A 17,402-nucleotide genomic window follows, 5' to 3' on the forward strand; every position below is an offset into this window, starting at 1 on the left:
CTTTCTTTCTGCCTAGTTACATTTAGTAGTTTTACTAATTTCTTGAACTTACATAAGAGTGAAAAATTCAAATGCATACTAATATATGGGTGTTCTAAAAAGTAGATGAATGAATTACTACTTAATGATTAATTGGGTATCATTACCTGATTTTGTAGATAGAAATGTTGCTCAGAGAGCTTTAACTGATTAAAGAATCAAACCTAATATACAGCACAGGAAATGCTGGATTCCAGGTTGGTTTTCTGGGGTTCTTTTTATCTCACGTCCACATATTGCCTGTTCCACTATTTTGCAAACCAGTGTCCAGGAGCCCTGCCCAGCAGGAGCTGATGGGGTTCTCGGAGACTCCCACTGCACATAGGCAGGTTTTGGGCTCTGGGGACTTCAGCAGCAAAGAAATATTTCTAAGTATACTTAGAAACTACGGGGTGGGCTGTTTTTGCTATAGTGATGAATCATTTTTTGTTATGGTATTACCTGGAGACTGTTTCTCAAGGTCTGAACCAACTAATCAGAATCAATTCTAGTTTTTTTGTGCAAAAACAGATTTTGGAGTCCCTCCAGACCTCCTGCATTGTGGTCTGGGCAGGAAAGGGGAGGTGGGAAAGGGAGGGACATTATGAACATTAAAAGCTCAAGATCCCTGCCACGGCTCTGCAGAAGAGCTTTGGGGCAATTCCCATTTCTCAGGACAGTGACTCGGAGATAACATTAATAGAATCAAATAACATTTACATAAAATGTTATGCTCCAGGTCTGTACCTGAAAGATTCCTCTGATCATGTGACCCTATTGATATGGGCCCTGGTTCTATGGGGACGGTGTTTGGGGAAAGCCTGTGGGTGAATGTTGCCACTGGAGACCCCACCTGTAATTGTAATTTGCTCTGTAGCTTACACTCCAGGCACTTCAGGGTCCTCCCGAAAGAGTCATCAATCAAGCGCTCTGCGTGCAGGAGGGTCGAATGGGGGTTCCTGAAGAGCCACAAAGGTTCAACTGACAGTTTCTGCCCTGGAGGGTTTCTCAGGGTGGGGGAGTTCCTAATCTTTTCTCCGTGTTTTGTGTAAACCCTGCTGCTGAAGGAACAGTTTCTGCAACTTGATGGTGACTCTGAAGTGAACTTTCTTTCAGACTATATGACATACTGCTGGTTATTTAGCCTTTCTTTGCCTCACTTCACAGTGTTAAAATTAGTTGGATAAGATTAATCATGCTGGAAAAGTAAGGCATAAAAACAGTTGTGAGGTGTTTTACAGGAGCATTTATTTGTTCCATGTGTCTGTTTAAAAACAAGGTATTTAGGGTGAAAGCAGATTTTGAAGGACGTTTCAGATTTTGAGTGGAATCTACATAATAATCAGTCAGCTCTATCAACACACTATCTAAAATAAAATGAATAGAAAGAGGAAAGGTACTATGTGGATCATAGTACAGAGAGTTTTTAATCGTTAATACGTGAAGCGTTATAGGAGTATCTAATATACATAGCTTTAGATTTCTCTATTATGTACTATTTCACCTTTGTTTAAAGATTAGTTCTAAAAAAATAACGTTATTCAAAACTGATCGCTAAAAACCCACCAATCTATTTTCATTTGTAATCTTTCAACTTTTCCAAGCAGTAATTAGGCCAGATATGAAATCTTTTTGTAAAATTGCAGATGTCCATGGAGACATCTGCAAAACCTGTGGTGTGAATTTGGGAGTCATTTAGGTTTAAATGGCTTATCTCAGTGTGTCTTATCACCCCTTTGATAAGCCATCTCTTTCAAGAGTCAGATTCCTCTTGAGACGTTTTTAATTGTCCTTTTTTTACTTTCCTAATGATCTCTTTCACATAAAAAGCCCCTCCCAGGGAGCTGACGGAGGAAGAGAAACAGCAGATCCTTCATTCAGAGGAATTTCTCATCTTTTTTGATCGAACCATACGGGTCATTGAAAGAGCACTGGCGGAAGACTCGGACATCTTCTTTGACTACAGCGGTCGGGAGTTAGAAGAAAAAGATGGGTTAGTTTCTTGTGTGCTTTTAAAAAAAAATACTGCGATAAGTCATCTGTTGATTCTGAAGTCACATTTGTATTGACTAGGCAAATCCCATACCTAACAAATCAGAGGAGGGTGAAATTCCAGAGATGATCTTGCTAAACAGCTTTGACTAAGGGCTTTGGTTATAACTTCTGGCTTAGAGTTTCCCTCTAATTATCATGTGCTGCTTCTGTGAAATGCTTTTGAACTTGATATCTGGGGAAGAGTCCAGGTGGCAGAGTCATGTACACTGTCTTCTGAGGAAACATTCTCATAAGCAGCAAAAGGAGATTTGCTTTATATCCAGTAGATCTATTTTTATGTCTAAGCAAACAGGAGACTGGGGGAAGTAAACATGAGACCTAGAGACCTTAACTAATGTGACAGTGAACAGACACGGGAAACTTTTTCCTCTTTTGACACCGTAATATTCTGTGTCTGGGACTTTTAGGAAACACAGATGCAGGGATATGCTTACAGATAAAACAAACAAAAAGCTAATCAATAAAAGCAAATGGTCCCAAATGACTCTGCCTGTGACGGTAACATATACATCATAAAAGGGTGTGGCTGCCGACTGTCCTGGCGGGGACAGTAGGAGGCACTTCAGGAGCTTTGTAAGAAATAGAAATAACTGATTTTGTGGTCACCAGTTTTTTTATGCTGAGAACAATATGAAAAGGTAAGATGACCTGTCTTTTTCATCAGACCTGACTTCGTGCTATTTCTAAAATTCAAATACATTCTTAAAGGACAACCTATCATCACTGAAGACACTCAAAGGAATATATATAAGAGAGACTCCAAAACAGCTTCACAAGGGAGTTCTGAAACTCTTCTAACAGTTGACAACATCCCAAGCCCGCTTCAAAGAGACAAGCATCTTCTCAATATACATGTTATGAGATGTTTGTTTTCTTTTTAAGAGGCCGACTCTCTGGCTTTGTTGATTTTCTGGGTCTTGTTTCCTCTTGGGTACCAGGCCCAGTGTTATTCTGGCTTCCCGACAGTTACTTGGGTACATGTACCTCTTGCCTCAGTTTGCAATGGTGCAGGTGTGGAAGGGTTCACAGGGGAGGAAAAAAATAAAACCCCTCCAAATAAATCAGCTGATTGGAGCCTAAGTAAAGAATCTCAAGCCAGGTCACCTGGCCTGAACAAGAGCTACACAAAACATCACCTACACAAAACAGGTGATGTTTAATGTAGCTCATAAAATGAGCTGGTGATGTGGGATGCATGCGAATGGAATAAAGCAAATGAACAGAAAAAAAGGGGAGTGGGAAGGAATTCCTAAACTGAAGCCCAAGAAATTTAGGCAGCTTTTTGTTCATGTCCAAAAGCTGCTGGCAGAAAACAAGCATCCCTCAGTTTAAACACTCTGTCTTACAGAGCAAGGGCATGACCCGTGCAGAGGTCTTCAGAGGAGTTTCGAGACCAGCTGAGTGTCAGCCACATTAATGTGGACGAAGTGTAATTCTAGACCCACATGCTGCTTTAGTCCATGTTAAATATCTAATACATTCAGTGAATCCCCCACTCACCACCGTGTCTTTCTCGTGGTAGAGCTTATCACTTGCTATTGACCAGGAAGGCAACCAGTCCTGTCAATCAGAAATTACTGGTGAAGAGCAGCAAGTATATCATCTCTGGCCAAAGGCTAGATAAGGGGGCATTGTTGTCAAAGAATCTCCAAGCGTGCTGTGCTCCCTTGACAGCTGGGAAATGTCTAGGAACTCTGCTTCCAGACAGAACCCGTTAAGAGGAGAAGAATCATTAGGACTGGTCAAGATGAGAACCTGAAACGAACTGGACATTGCACACCATGCTTGGAACAACACGTGGAAACTTTTTCTGGGCCAGGTTAGAGAGAGCTTTTCATAAGGGAGATCCTTGATAGTTTATTTATTTGTGATCAGAGTTTGCTATCTAAGCTCTGGTGGCTCTGGCTTCAGGAAGTGCCCTGCTTTGGCCATTTCATTCTTTCGGTATTAGCGGAAAAGATAAAGCCCCATTCTGAAGCATCATATTTATCTTTCATATCTTTCATATGTCCACCCACCAGGGATGTCCAGGCTGGAGCCAACCTTTCTTTCAATCGCCAGTTCTATGATGAGCGTTGGTCCAAGCACCGAGTGGTCACTTGTATGGACTGGTCTCTCCAGGTAAGGTTGCTGGGATGGGACAAACTGGGTTTCTAATGCCATTGATATAAAAAGCATTTTTAAAAATAAGAGAGAGTTGCTCCACTTCTGTGGATATGTTCACTAACCTACAAATTTTTCATCTCTGCCTGTTGGTTGTCTTCCTTATTTTAATGAGGTTTCAGTTTAAATTTTACACTGTTACTCGTGTGCATTGGGCACTTACTATGTGCTAGGTACTAGACCAGGACTCAGGCCATTCGGTCTTTGAAGCTGCTCTCCTTAAGGTCACCAATGATTTCCTATTTCTCAAAACCTGTGGAAATTTAAGCCTTCGTTCACCCTGACTTCCCTCTGTCATCAGTCTAGTTGACCTCCCCATATTTTTTAAAACAATATCCTTCCACTGAGTTCTGCAGCTCTACTCTCTTCTAGTTCTCAGACTTCCCTACGGTGTCTTTGTCCTCTTCCACCCTTGTGGTCCACAGGGTCATGCCTTCAGCCTCTACTCTTCTTCCGAACATGGTCTGTGTGGGGGATTTCTTCTGCCGCTCTGGATTCAGTCACCAGTGGACGCCTGTTTTTGTCTGCTACCCAATATCCCTCCTGAATTCCAGTTTACATGCCAGACAGATCCTCTCAGGTGTCTCATAGAATCTCAAATAACTCATTATTTCCCCAAATTCCAAATCCTTTTTGGCCTACTACCTTCTCTCTATATTAACACCATATCCAAGGGCCAATGTAAAACTTTCATCATTAATGTTAGCGATTTCTTCTCCCTTATCTCTCAGGCCCACTCTTTCACCAGAACTGTCCATTTCTCTACTCATGTATCCCTTATCTTACACCTGTGAAGTTGCTAACCTTCTATTCTATGCTTGCCCACCCATAGTTTTCCTTCTGAACATCTAACCAAATACAGTTGACCCTTGAATGATGCAGGGGGTCAAGATACCAACATCCACCCCTTACCCCCCACCACCCCACACAGTTGAAGATTGGCATGTAACCTTTGACTTCCCAATTGTCCCTAAGGTATCTTCGGGGGGTTGTTTCCAGGCCCAGCCCTCTCCTTCCCTCTGCAGGTATCAGTCTATGGATGCTCGAGCACCCTCTAAGAGATGGCGTAGAACAGTGCATACAGTCAGCCCTCCACTTCCATGGATTCCCAACCGTGGATTCAAAAGCTAGGCATATGGAGGGCTGGCTGCATATTTATTGGAAAAAATTGGCCTGTAAAGTAAGCTTGTTCAGTTCAAACCCATGTTTCTCCAGGTTCAACTGTAATCTTTCTAAATTGCAAATCTGAATATTTCACTCCCCTTGATTAAAACTCCCCATTATCAATAAGAAAAATGTCTAAAACCCTGAGTGTGGTCTTTGGAGTGACAGCAGACAAATTTACCCAAAGCCGATTTGCTGAGTAGCCCAACCCAACTCGTTGGCAGCTCATCCAGTGCGGAGCAGACACGTTATGTGCACACAGACACGCAGCCTCGTGTGGTATGGGCAGAATTTGAACCCAGATGGTTTCTGATGACCACGTTTTGTTCCCTCCGTCAATGACAGTGACATCGTAGCAATGAGGGGAGTAGGAGTGACGAGTGCTAGCCATTTAGGTACAATACAGTTTCTGCTTTCTCATAGTCTATGCTTTTATTAGGAATAATAATCATGGCTAGCTTTTTAGTTTGTGGTTCCTATTTGCTAAGCACTGTGCCACCTGCTCTGATGGCATTATCCTATTTCATATGAGGTGGCCACTATTATTGTCTCCATGTTACAGATGAGGAAACTGTAGCTCAGAGAAACTAAGTAATTTGCTAGATCACCCAGCTAGGATGCGGTAGAGTGGGGATTTGAACACAAGTCTTTTAGCACTTCAGGGCATATGCTCTTCACCACTGCCACCCACGAAGGGCTTATGAATCTGGAACCAAGGATGGTGATGAGTGCTGAATGATATGGGGCAGGTAGCAACTGCTTTCAGAGTTCAATGGAGGTTGGGCTCTGTTTCTGGTCAGACAAGGCTTCTCAGAAGACTGGGATTTAGACAAATGAAGGAGGAGAAGAGGCCATTGTAGGCAGAGAGTGAAACAGATGATGTGAAGAGCCCCACGTAGTTATGCTGGAGGACAGCAGGACTGAGGAGAAGAATAAGCCCCCACAACTGGAATGTCATCAGCTACCAGTGGGTGAGTGTTCTTTGCCCTTGAATCTCCTTTTACATCCAAAGAGCAGGGCAGGCAGCGCCTAATCGTGCAGAGACTAACACAAGCAGGGTTTGTCCGATCACTTCCCACCAGTGTGTGGGTGGTCTGTGAGCATGTTCTCAGGCGTGTGCACAGAAATCAGATCCAACCCTGAGGAAACACTTCACTTGGCTTGTTCACTTGTTCAGAGTCTGGAAAGTACACAGGAATCTTATCAGACACATTCCTCAAAGGCAACTTCTCCTTGTTCCTGGGTCGGCTGGCAGCGCTCCCCCCACAGGCTGCAGGGCCAGCGTCAGTGGCCAGTCCCCCCCAGCCTGAGTGTGTGATGGGCATCTTGCTCATGGATGTGTTTGCTTCCACACTGCATTCTGTGCAGTATTTTTGTTGCAGGAGGTGAGACTGTAAAGGGCAGGAATTCCACCAAGGAGAGACCACATTAATTTTTTCCCATCTTTTTTTTTGTGTGTAAGCTATTCATCTACGCTGTGGGGAAGAAGGTTTGCAATTCTGAAAAAAATGTATTTCACATAGAGTACAAGAAAAAGGATTTAGAACCTTCCACTCCTACCTGATAACACTTTTTGGGGGTTCAAAGGACCATGTTTATAAGCATATGGAATGAAGAAACTTCCTGAATCGATCTAGATGCAATCCAGTAATATTAACAGAGAAAAGTAGAAACACAGTCTTATATTCCAGTATGGTCACATGTGCCAGGATGGTGGCCTGAGTGGAACAGAAAGGAATAGAGGGGAGACAACGTCATAGCAATGAAACAGTGTTATTCGAGGACCTGCTGGATAAGGTTTCTGTATAGCTTTGCTTCGATCGCCTACACTTTACGAACAAGAACACTTTACATTTGCAATGTTTGCAAAATATCCACCATACATTATTTCCTGGAAGAGATTTGGGCACTTGGGGAATTACATCAACTTTGGCATTCACTGAACATTGTTTAACAGAGACGGTCAGAAATACTATCCACACAGTACATGACAGGTTTTCCAGACTTGTACAAAGCCAGAATCATGGTCTTGCCCCACCATATTATGCTCCTTTCACATGTAAATTGCATTCTCCAACCCTTTCAATCATCATGATTCAAACTGGAGAAATTATTGACAGCTTTTTGAGTTGCCAAATCCAATTAAATTTACAGTAGCAAGGAGACTCACACCCACACCAATCCCATTCCACTAACTTGTGGATTTGACTCCTACCTTATGCTATGCCCTCTACTTCTTGCTTATTTAGGAAACAGCTTCCTAACTGTTCTTCCTGCCTCAACTTTGTATACTTCTGAGTCATCATAAGGACTCCCCCCCCCACAGATGAACACTTATAAAGATTACTTATATGCTCTCAATATCCCCTTGGGTATGTTGCCTGATTTCTCTTGGCTTCAGTTTCCCCATTCATAAAATGAGGATTGTAATACTTAGCTCACATGCTTACTGTGACTATCGAATGAATGACTGTATAATATTTAAAGCACTTAGAATTTTAAAAGTGTCTAGTACATAAAAAGTACTCAATAAATGTGACAGTAGGAGGAGTATTAGTAGCAGAAGTATAAATACAAAATATGACTCCACCACCCCTAGAGTGAAGTGTAACCACTAGCCTATACTCAGTAACTTCTGAGAGGAAGCCCTGAGACATCTTCAATCCTTTCCTCTTTTTCACCTCTCACACACTCTGGCTTCCAGACAAAGGATACAATCTAAGGTCTCCTGAGCCTATTCTTCTTCACTGTATTAGTTAGGAAAACCTTACCTTTCGCTAGCTTAAGCAAAAGAGCAAACTTTTTGGAGAGCCACTTGGGTAGGTAGGGAATCCATGGAAAAGATGAAGAATTGGGTGGGACTTGGGAAGAGTAGAAATCTGCGCAGCTTGAAGGACCTCACTAATAAAATGCTGTCATACCTTGACTCATGTGCCAGCCCCTGGGTTCTGTGTCTCAGTTTCAAATTTATAGTGTCCAGCTCAGAGAATGTGATTTGCCCCGTTGGGTGTATCAACCCTGCAATGAATGAATTGTCCCTGGGAAGTTTGACAGCTCTTTACTGAAGTTATTTCCAAACGTGGGGGATGGACTGTGAGCCAGCAGACACCCAAGAGAAATCTCCTGTCCCCATATTGGCAGCCTTGTTCATACTGACCTCCTCCTTCTCTCCTACTAACCTGCCCATTGGACAAAGACCAACGCAAGTCTCATTTCTTCTCAGAAGTTCTTTTTAATTCCTCTCCACCCCAAATAAAGTGGTTATTTGATTTTATCCTCTTTAGTTGTACAGAATCTTGCTTACAACCCCATCTTAGCATACATCATGTTCTGCTCTTAAGTCTGTATTATAGTTATACATATATGTGTCGTACTTACCTCCCTCTGCTTAACAGTGAATTCCTGTGAAGCAAAGCATGTTATTAGTACATTCTTCTCCCACCTTTTACCCTCCATGATGCCTTAAACATGCATGGGAGGCATGTGACACTGGCTACAGCGGCCTGGAAGGGATGCAGACTTCAAAGCCAACCAGACTTTAAATAGGGTTCTTGCTTCTTCACTTACTAACAGCATAACTCAGAACAAGTGACTCACCCAGGGACCCTTGGTTTCTTCATCTACAGAAACAGGACAACCATTGCTACTTTAGACTGCAAAGGACCAGATGGTTTAACATAGCTCCCAGCTCAGTGTCTGGCACATAGTGTGCACTTAAAACAGGTTGGTCCCTCCTCCTCCAGGAAATATCAGATTTTATTTTTCTATAAGAAGAAACAGCTTGACAGTGGATTTGATAATAATTAGAGAAAATATTCCAAGGTTAAATATTAGATAATCTAGCCCCATGAGTAAGCACAAACTTCATAATTGTTCACATTCTCTTTATAATTTTAACATTTAAGGTTTAAATAATTGTCCATAGGTTACTTTTTACTGGGGAATAAGAAAATATGACTAGTTATGTTCAAACAAATAACAGAAAAAGGCATGCCAGAGGAAACTTGGAATGCATAAAATCTTACATGCAATAAGAGTTACCTCAGTATCTTTAGGACTTATGATCCCAACTAGAGAAATTACATCAAAGGCATTTTCACTGGTATTTTACTAAACTCTCCCTGTTTTCTAAAGGAGTTTTCAATCCAAATAATTTAAAATATTTTTAGTGAAAAAAAGAAAAGCTACAAGTGGGAGCCAACGATGAGACCCAGATGTGAAGCCGTGGGATATAATTCAAGACACATCTGGCTGCTCTCTGGCCACTCTGATAGTGGTGTTGATGTTGAGAGAGTTGCGTTTTTACACGTGACATCGTTAAACTTCAGCTGGACAGTCTGGAGACTCTGTGTTTATCTAGATGTTAGTGTCTTTGAAGGGGCCTTTGATTTAGCCACTGAGGAGTATTTTTTAATAAAGGGTGATTACATCCACTGAGGGCCACATACCTCTACTGTAGGCTTATCCTTCCTCTGCATCAACCAGCAAGTTGTAGCTCTGCAGTTTTCTTAAATTGAGGGAGCTTGAACCATAAATAAAGCCATGTAGAAGACTCAGGTTTAATTACTGTTGATGGAAAAAAACTGATGTTCCAATTTATAAGGATAATCTACTTTTAAATATATGCAAAGCATAGTGAAATATAAGAAAAAACAAATTATCTAGGAGCAAAGGGTTGACTATAACCCTAATACAATTGCATATGTGACAATACAATTGTTAGTGGGGCTGCCTTATGGAAATCCCAGATGGGGATGGCTTTTCCATGAAATGCTGTCTACCTCATAAATACCTCCCACAAGATTCACTCGCAATTTGTTTATTAACACACAGCACAGAGATCTCCAAGGGTGAGTAGGTATTTCTACTCAATGTAGAGTCCTTGTGGTTTTACTGGTTGCATTTATGCTTTTAATTGGTGGTTTTACTGGTTGCACTTATGCTTTTAATTGCTGGAAGTATTTGACAATGAAGGATTAAGTATAAGGTCTTTCCACTGAGCAGAGTTACTAAAATAAAAACAGAGCATTTGTAATTCAATCAATTTTGGTACAAGTTTATCATGTAGTAGAAGTTAATAGGCCCTGGTTTCAAGGGCAACAAAAACCAGCCCCTGTACCTGGAGAGCTTTACAAACTTTTAAGAGACATAGGTGGGGGAAAAATAATACAGTGTAAGTACGTTAATGGGTAGACACACATAATGTTAAGGGAGGCAATGAGAAGCAAGGAGGTGTGGTAGATGGTTAGTTATGATTGATCTAGAGGACTAAAAGCCTGCATTGCATCTTTAAAAATGAGTTAATGATGTACACAACAGAGAAGAGGTGTTCCAATGAGAGTAGCAGGCTCATTGGTGCAGAGGCTGTACCTATGACCCTCAGAACTAACATGGTGAGGCTGGGTCATAGAGTGTGGGGGTGGAAGGTGGGCAGGGAAGCTGTGAGATATTAAGCAGAAGAGATAGAAAATGTCAGATCATGAAAGATCATCCTATATGATCTGCATTTTATCCTGAAAGTAATAAAAGCTCTTAAAGTATTTTAAGCAGAGGAGTTACTTAGGCAAATGTCTGTTTTGTAAAGTCATATTGACAAAGGATGGAGAGTGGAGGAGGTGAGGCTAGGGCCTGGAGAGCCTGGAAACAGGAAGCCATTTAGGAAGCTGTTGCCTTCATTCAGGTAAGACATTAGTTTGGGAGGCTCCCACCGTAAGGATGAGAAGTAAACATGCATTTGATAGGCATTGAGGAAGTAGTAAAACAGTACATGGGGTTGAGAAAGAGGAAGGAGTAAAAATGAATGTGGAGGATGTAGCCTGGGCAGCTAGGTGAATATTAGTGAAAGACACCCAAAGAGGGAACATTGAAAAAGCAGGTTTTTGTAGAAGGCGGTGCACTCATTTTTCTATGCATTGCATCTGATGTGTCTATGGACAGCTCCAAGAAGTACCCAGCAGGCAGTGAGATATAGGATCTGTAGCTAAGAGAGAAATCAAGTTTAAAGATATAGATTTGAACACTGTTTGCATATTAATGCTTGTTAAAATCATTGAAGTAGCTGAGACCACCCAGGGAGAATATGCAGACAGAGACAGAAAAACAGGGCATGAAACAGCTTCCTTGAAACATAGATAATAGAAGGAGAACCTTCTCCTTCTCGTAGGGGCTAAAAAAGAGTGGGCAAGAGGAAGAAAATCAGGAGACACATGTGTAAGGAAGCCAATACAGGAGAGAGGAAGGAGTGGCCCAAATGTCAGCTAATAGAGAAAGGCGCAGCCGTGCATGCAATTTGGTAGTTATGGGTGACTACAATGAGCACACATGGTATGTTGGAGGCAGAAACCAGAATGTAATACTTTGAGGCATGAAGTTGGTATGAGGTATACCACAACTTAAAAAGAAAGTAGGCATTGAAAGTGTGTCATATAGCATGTGTCTGTACAAATTAAGAAAGTTTTCTTTGTGTTGTCATTTTGGCATAATTTATCTTTGTGACCTCTTCTATTCAGTACCCGGAGCTGATGGTTGCTTCTTACAACAACAACGAAGATGCTCCTCATGAACCAGATGGAGTGGCCTTGGTTTGGAACATGAAGTTCAAGAAGACCACACCAGAATACGTCTTCCACTGTCAGGTAGGAGTCAGCATAGTAAAAATAACTTACATCTCCTACTAGACCAAATATAGTTCACGCTGCCTTGCATCTGTCTTAAGTGGAGAGGAAGAACTAAGTTTAAAAATGGAATCGTTGACAATTTTGGAAAATTCCCCCACAGTAACCTAATGTTTTGGGAAAGTGGCAACCCTCTCCAAACAGTTAGGAAGCCTGGTTGGGGACTCTGTGTCATTTTCTTTCTATTTAAAACCACCCCCATAAAGTTGAGTTTATAAAGACCTTGCGTTTATGAAGAAATCTTGGTGTACCACTTCCTCTGCTTAGCAGCAGCATATGCTTGACCACCCACATGGACATCCTCGGAGCACTGCCACTTCAAGTCCCTCCTCTCTCCGAAATGCGGTTCAATGGGACTTTGCCAATTTTAACTTTTCCGGGTGCCATCTTGCTTACAGATAATATTTTTGTAGCCGGTTTAAGGGGATACCTTTCACAAATCTTTCTTGAATTGTTGAAAAATATAGGTGTTGTTTTCAGCATCTATATTTCTCAGCAAGTGCAGAGATCATTTCAAATAATTTTGAATAGTGTACACCCTGTGTCTGCTGACACGTTTGTCTTCTCTCCCATTCGACACAATACAGGCTGCGATTACGTTACACTTGCAAACATCCAGCTTTGCTCTGTTGCCATGACTCTCCTAAATAATAGGCCTCAGCAGTGGCCAATACACCAAACCCCTTTATTAATGCCCTCTCCTGTGATTATGCACAGGAAAATGCAAAACAAACATTCCAGCTCAAGTTTCAGTTCCTCAGATACCACAGTGCAGACGGACTGAGCTGCCGTTTACTCCAAATACAAATACATCAGTTGAAGAGGGTGGGTAAACCTGTTGATATTTGGAAGTTTAGTGCTATTTTATATCTAAGAATGGAGTATCTTTTTTGAACTCAAATATGTTTAGACTTTAGAACATTATCAGATGTAATTCGGGGAACAAGAGCTGCTGGGATAAACGCCCAGCCTCAACCTGACTGAGCAGCCACTAACGCTGGCCATGTTTTTCTAATTTGCTATCTTAACAACAACAAGCATTCGAGGTCTGCATAGTAAATAACCTTTATTTTTTGAACCTTTGAAATAAGAACAGTTTTCTCTTTCTTTTTTTTAAAGATTATCTAATTTGTCAGTTTGATAAGCTCTTTTGGTAAACATAGAAGCACAAAATGTTAATTTAGTTAAATTTTAAGATGTTTACTGAATTACCAGGAAAAATACTCAAAGAATTAGGGGGTAAGCAGAAGCACATTTAAAACAAAAAACAGTGCCATTTAAACTACTTTGATATTACATAAATATCTTGAATGTTGAAAGAATAAGAGGTAACAATACATTTAGTCGATGTACATGCTGTTTTTCAAAGTTTATATTAACAGAATAATGGCCTGTGATGATAACAATTTGATAATACAGTTAATATTCACAACATTGCGTAGTAGACAAGTCAGTAGGTACATGATAATGATGAGTTTAGAACAAAATTTCAAAGGTCTTTGGAATTATCTGGAATTTGAAAACTCCCTGTTTTATCACACAGTTGTTAATGCCAATATTGACCGAAAAGAGCATCTTCTTTTCCTCTCCTGGTATCTGTAAGGTTATTTACCAAAGATCTCACCAACATGCATTTAATTTTATTTTCAGTTTCTCTATTGAATTATCCAATATGTGTATTTTAGAAGAAAACATGCTCCTGATTTTTTAAAAAAGTCAGAAGTATTCTGAAAATTGTAATAGAATATGCTGACGGAAATATCCTTGCATGCCCCCAGTTCCTACTACTATCTTCATTCTCTCTGGTGACCAGAAGTGGAAAGCATTCTAAATTCTACCTAGAATTCTCAGTAGAAGAAAAGTGAGAATTCTAATACTTTTAAACTTTGGGGTTAAGTGGCATGTGCAAAAGACCTGGAGGACTCTGAGAGGCTAGGTACCAAGTAAAAGCTGTTCATTTCAACACATGTTTAAAGATAATGAAAATCACGATGGTGCAACTCAGACTTGAATGATAAGTAGTAGTTCGTATAAATGGCCCTTGATATTCATGAAAAGCACATTTAGCAAATCTTAGGAAAACCTTACTTGCTGAATACCACCAGAGTACCTCATTTCTGTGATTAAATTATTTCTCTTAAGCGGATCTAACTAAAGGGGGAAGAATGTATCACCAGCTCTAGGAAAAGGAAAAAGAAAAGAGCTTTGGCCCTTGTAAGGAGTGGAGGAAAGTGAAGAAGTGTAATCAAGCAAAGTGATTATGAAGGCCTTTCTGGGGACTCCTGGCAGTTTGAATATGCAGCAGTGGTTCGAAACTGCTGGAATGTAGAGGAGAGATGAAGAAAGGGGATGGCGAGTGCCGAACATGGCCTGCTTCTTTATTTCGAAGGGGGAACTTTTCTTCTTGCTCCACATTTCCTCTCTCCCCTTTGGCCCAAACTACAGTGACGTTTCTTGTCTTCATTACTCTGATGCCAACCCCTACCTGACTCTGTTTGAGAAATTTCCTAACCAAGTCCCCTGTCCTTCCCACCTGGTCCCTGCCAACACACACACACACACACACACACACACACACACGCGCATTTCCTGTAGCTCACTCATTGCTGGCATCTGCTTGGGTGGTGAATGGTTAGAACACCCAGAGATGTTTTTCCAGGAATGGGCTCAAGACCACACTCGACATAGGGACCATGGGCATTGGAGAGTTGGGGAGTACCATTTCTCTTGGAAGAGTAACACATCTTGCTACAGTTGATACTCATGAAGTTAGGATAAAGACCAGGTAGATATCAGTGGTAGTCAGAAGAAAACAAAGTGCTATAATACTGAGTATGCCTGAGCTGATGGGGGACCAAACCCAGTATAACTTGAGCCATCAGGAAATTTTTAGATGAATTAGTGGAAGGAGGTTAGGTGGAAGAAAAAAATAATAAGGGCTGTTTAGTGACCATACACAGAACTCTGATATCTACTGTGAATATAACTGCATTGTCTGAGATCATGAGGGCAGCCCTTCTGCCCTCATGATCTCCTTGATCCTTACAGCAGTGCAGCAGAATTGTTTACTCCTCTTTTCCCTTTGAGAGACTCTGCACTTCAAGAGCTTCCCAGCTCATGAGCTGGGCCTAGAACAAGGCTCACTCTCCCAAGGCTGCCCTCAGGGTGGGGCAATATGGGCCTTGATAGCGGAGGCCGTGTGATTCATGCAAAGTGTATCTTTGGCAGCCTGCCACTCATGAGATGTTGGTTAAACACGGGCCTATAGGCGGCTGCTACAAAGAGATGGTAGGCCTCAAGAGGGTGACCAGCAACCCCTGGGATCCTGTCTGGGCAATTGCTGAGTTGGCTGTGGTCCTTGGTAGCCATGCAGCCTGTCATCACTGACCCGGTGCAAGGCATCAGCTACATCCTAAGCCTAGAATAGTCAGGCAGAAAAGCATCCACCCACCGGGTGCTCTCCTCCCTCTCGTTTAAGACTTCTGGGTAGAAAAGACTCAAAGGGGCCCTTGAGCCACTCAGGACCCCTCTGGCTATGTCTGGGCTGGGGAGGGATATGATGGTGAGCCAGGCAGTAGGGCTGTCAGCAGGGGGACTTTTTTAAAGAAAAAGTTTAATGAATACACACACACACACACACACACACACACACACACATATTCATTAAAAATATATATTGTATATATCATCTTAAAATCTATATAGATTATATATAATCTATATAGATTTTATATCTATGTATAATCTTAAAAAATTAAAGCTGTTTAGATATAAAAACAGCAAATCGGAGACCGTGATTGCCAAGCATTTCTCAGTTACAACATGCATTTCTTGTTAACAGATGAATGGTGGCCACTTCTCCTGAGCCTAAGGGGGAATTTGGAGAGCGCACAGAATTAAAATACATGTGAGAAAAACCTAACGCCCACTCACCAACCTCTCAGTGTTCCTGCACAGCCTTTCTGGTCTCTGGTAAAACTTACTTATTGCACCTGGTCTTTTCTAGACACAGTCTCACTGAATGTGGTAGTTGCGCTTCCACATTCTCCTGTGATGTGCCAAGACTTTAGTAATTAGACAGTTTGCATAGTAGGAAAGAGGACTTTGGTCAGGGAGAAGTAACAAGTACTTTACAATGACTGTACTTCTATCATTTTGGAATAATTGCATTAGCTATCCATTTCTTGATCTCTGCGGATTCTTCCTATTTTTCAAAAGCATGTAATTGCAAACAAATCCTTTGGCTCAGGAAAGCATCATTTCAGGCACTAGGAAGAAAACGCACAAAGAACAGACATCAGTTCAGTGTTCCTTTCTCGAAGACTGACAGGCTCTCAGCCTCATCATGAAAAGACTGCAGCATGAAGACTCATTTCTCTGTTAAGGATATAGCGTGGCCAAATATCTTCTACTTCCACGGGCAGTTCCGTGTCTTTACTAAACTGAATATTTAGAGTGGGCCCTGGTCCTGCATTTTCTATTTTCATTTCAGTAAGAGCTGTCCGCACTTGGAAAAGATCGGCGGCCTCTGCATGGAAATCAGCCCCTCGGCCCCGCCGCACGGTCTGGCAGCTCTCCTGCCGCCTTCTGTAGTGGCTTCCACACACGGTCATTACATTATGCATCCTGACCACCCTGCCTCGCTTACCCTGGTGTGGTCTTTCTCTTTTCAACGGAATGAGTAGAATCAGAAATATATATCTTAGAATTATCTGTGTTGAGGTAAGTGGGAAAGTTATATTTAGAGGCTTGGTTTGGTCAGAGGTTTTTATTTTTACTTTTATTTTTTCCTGATTTGGTTTCTTTGTTCTTAGCATGCTCTTTTTAAGGATTATCTGACGATGACCTGACACTGAAAATGACCTGAAACTCTCGCTATTTCAGAGAGAAAGAGAATGCCAAGTGGGGCAGTATTAACCAGCCTCATTTGAGCCACTGTTTAAAACCCTCAGTTGACTTTTTCCCTCTGTGTGACTGCGCTTTTCATCAAAAGCCCATAAAAGTTATCGATGAGATTGCAACTACTGCTTGAGCCACCCAAGATTAGGTTCTTTCTGTGTGACATTCCTGCTGACCTTGAAAAGAGTCCCTTACGCCCCTACCACCCACCCCCGTGAGGAGCGTTGGTGACACCAGAGGGAAGGTGTGAGGAGAGGGGTCAGAAAGTCAGGGTTTTGGGCTCTAATCCCAGCTGGCCACACTGCTGAGTGACCTGGAGGAGTTGTCGACGCTGTGCTATGTCGTGGAAAGAAAACTCGCCACAGTCTCTGGTGGAACCTTGAAGTTTATTTCAGAAAACGTGATTTTTCTCCCATCAGTCTTGGCCTT

General features: G+C 41.7%; 1 protein-coding gene across 6 annotated transcripts in view; it reads left to right on the top strand.

Annotated features, from left to right (window-relative positions):
- DYNC1I1 (dynein cytoplasmic 1 intermediate chain 1) overlaps nucleotides 1–17,402 on the top strand; it is a 295,022-nt gene that overhangs the window by 183,799 nt on the left and 93,821 nt on the right. For all 6 annotated transcript variants that reach the window (XM_037136706.2, XM_037136707.2, XM_053655067.1 and 3 more), the window contains 3 exons: nucleotides 1,849–2,011; nucleotides 4,095–4,194; nucleotides 11,910–12,035. In XM_037136706.2, the coding sequence (XP_036992601.1) occupies nucleotides 1,849–2,011; nucleotides 4,095–4,194; nucleotides 11,910–12,035 (389 nt within the window). The remainder of the gene's footprint in view (nucleotides 1–1,848; nucleotides 2,012–4,094; nucleotides 4,195–11,909; nucleotides 12,036–17,402) is intronic.

Source organism: Artibeus jamaicensis, unplaced genomic scaffold (genome assembly GCF_021234435.1).
Source record: "Artibeus jamaicensis isolate MK-2021 breed Jamaican fruit bat unplaced genomic scaffold, CSHL_Jam_final contig_923, whole genome shotgun sequence".
NCBI classification, from domain to species: Eukaryota; Metazoa; Chordata; class Mammalia; order Chiroptera; family Phyllostomidae; genus Artibeus; species Artibeus jamaicensis.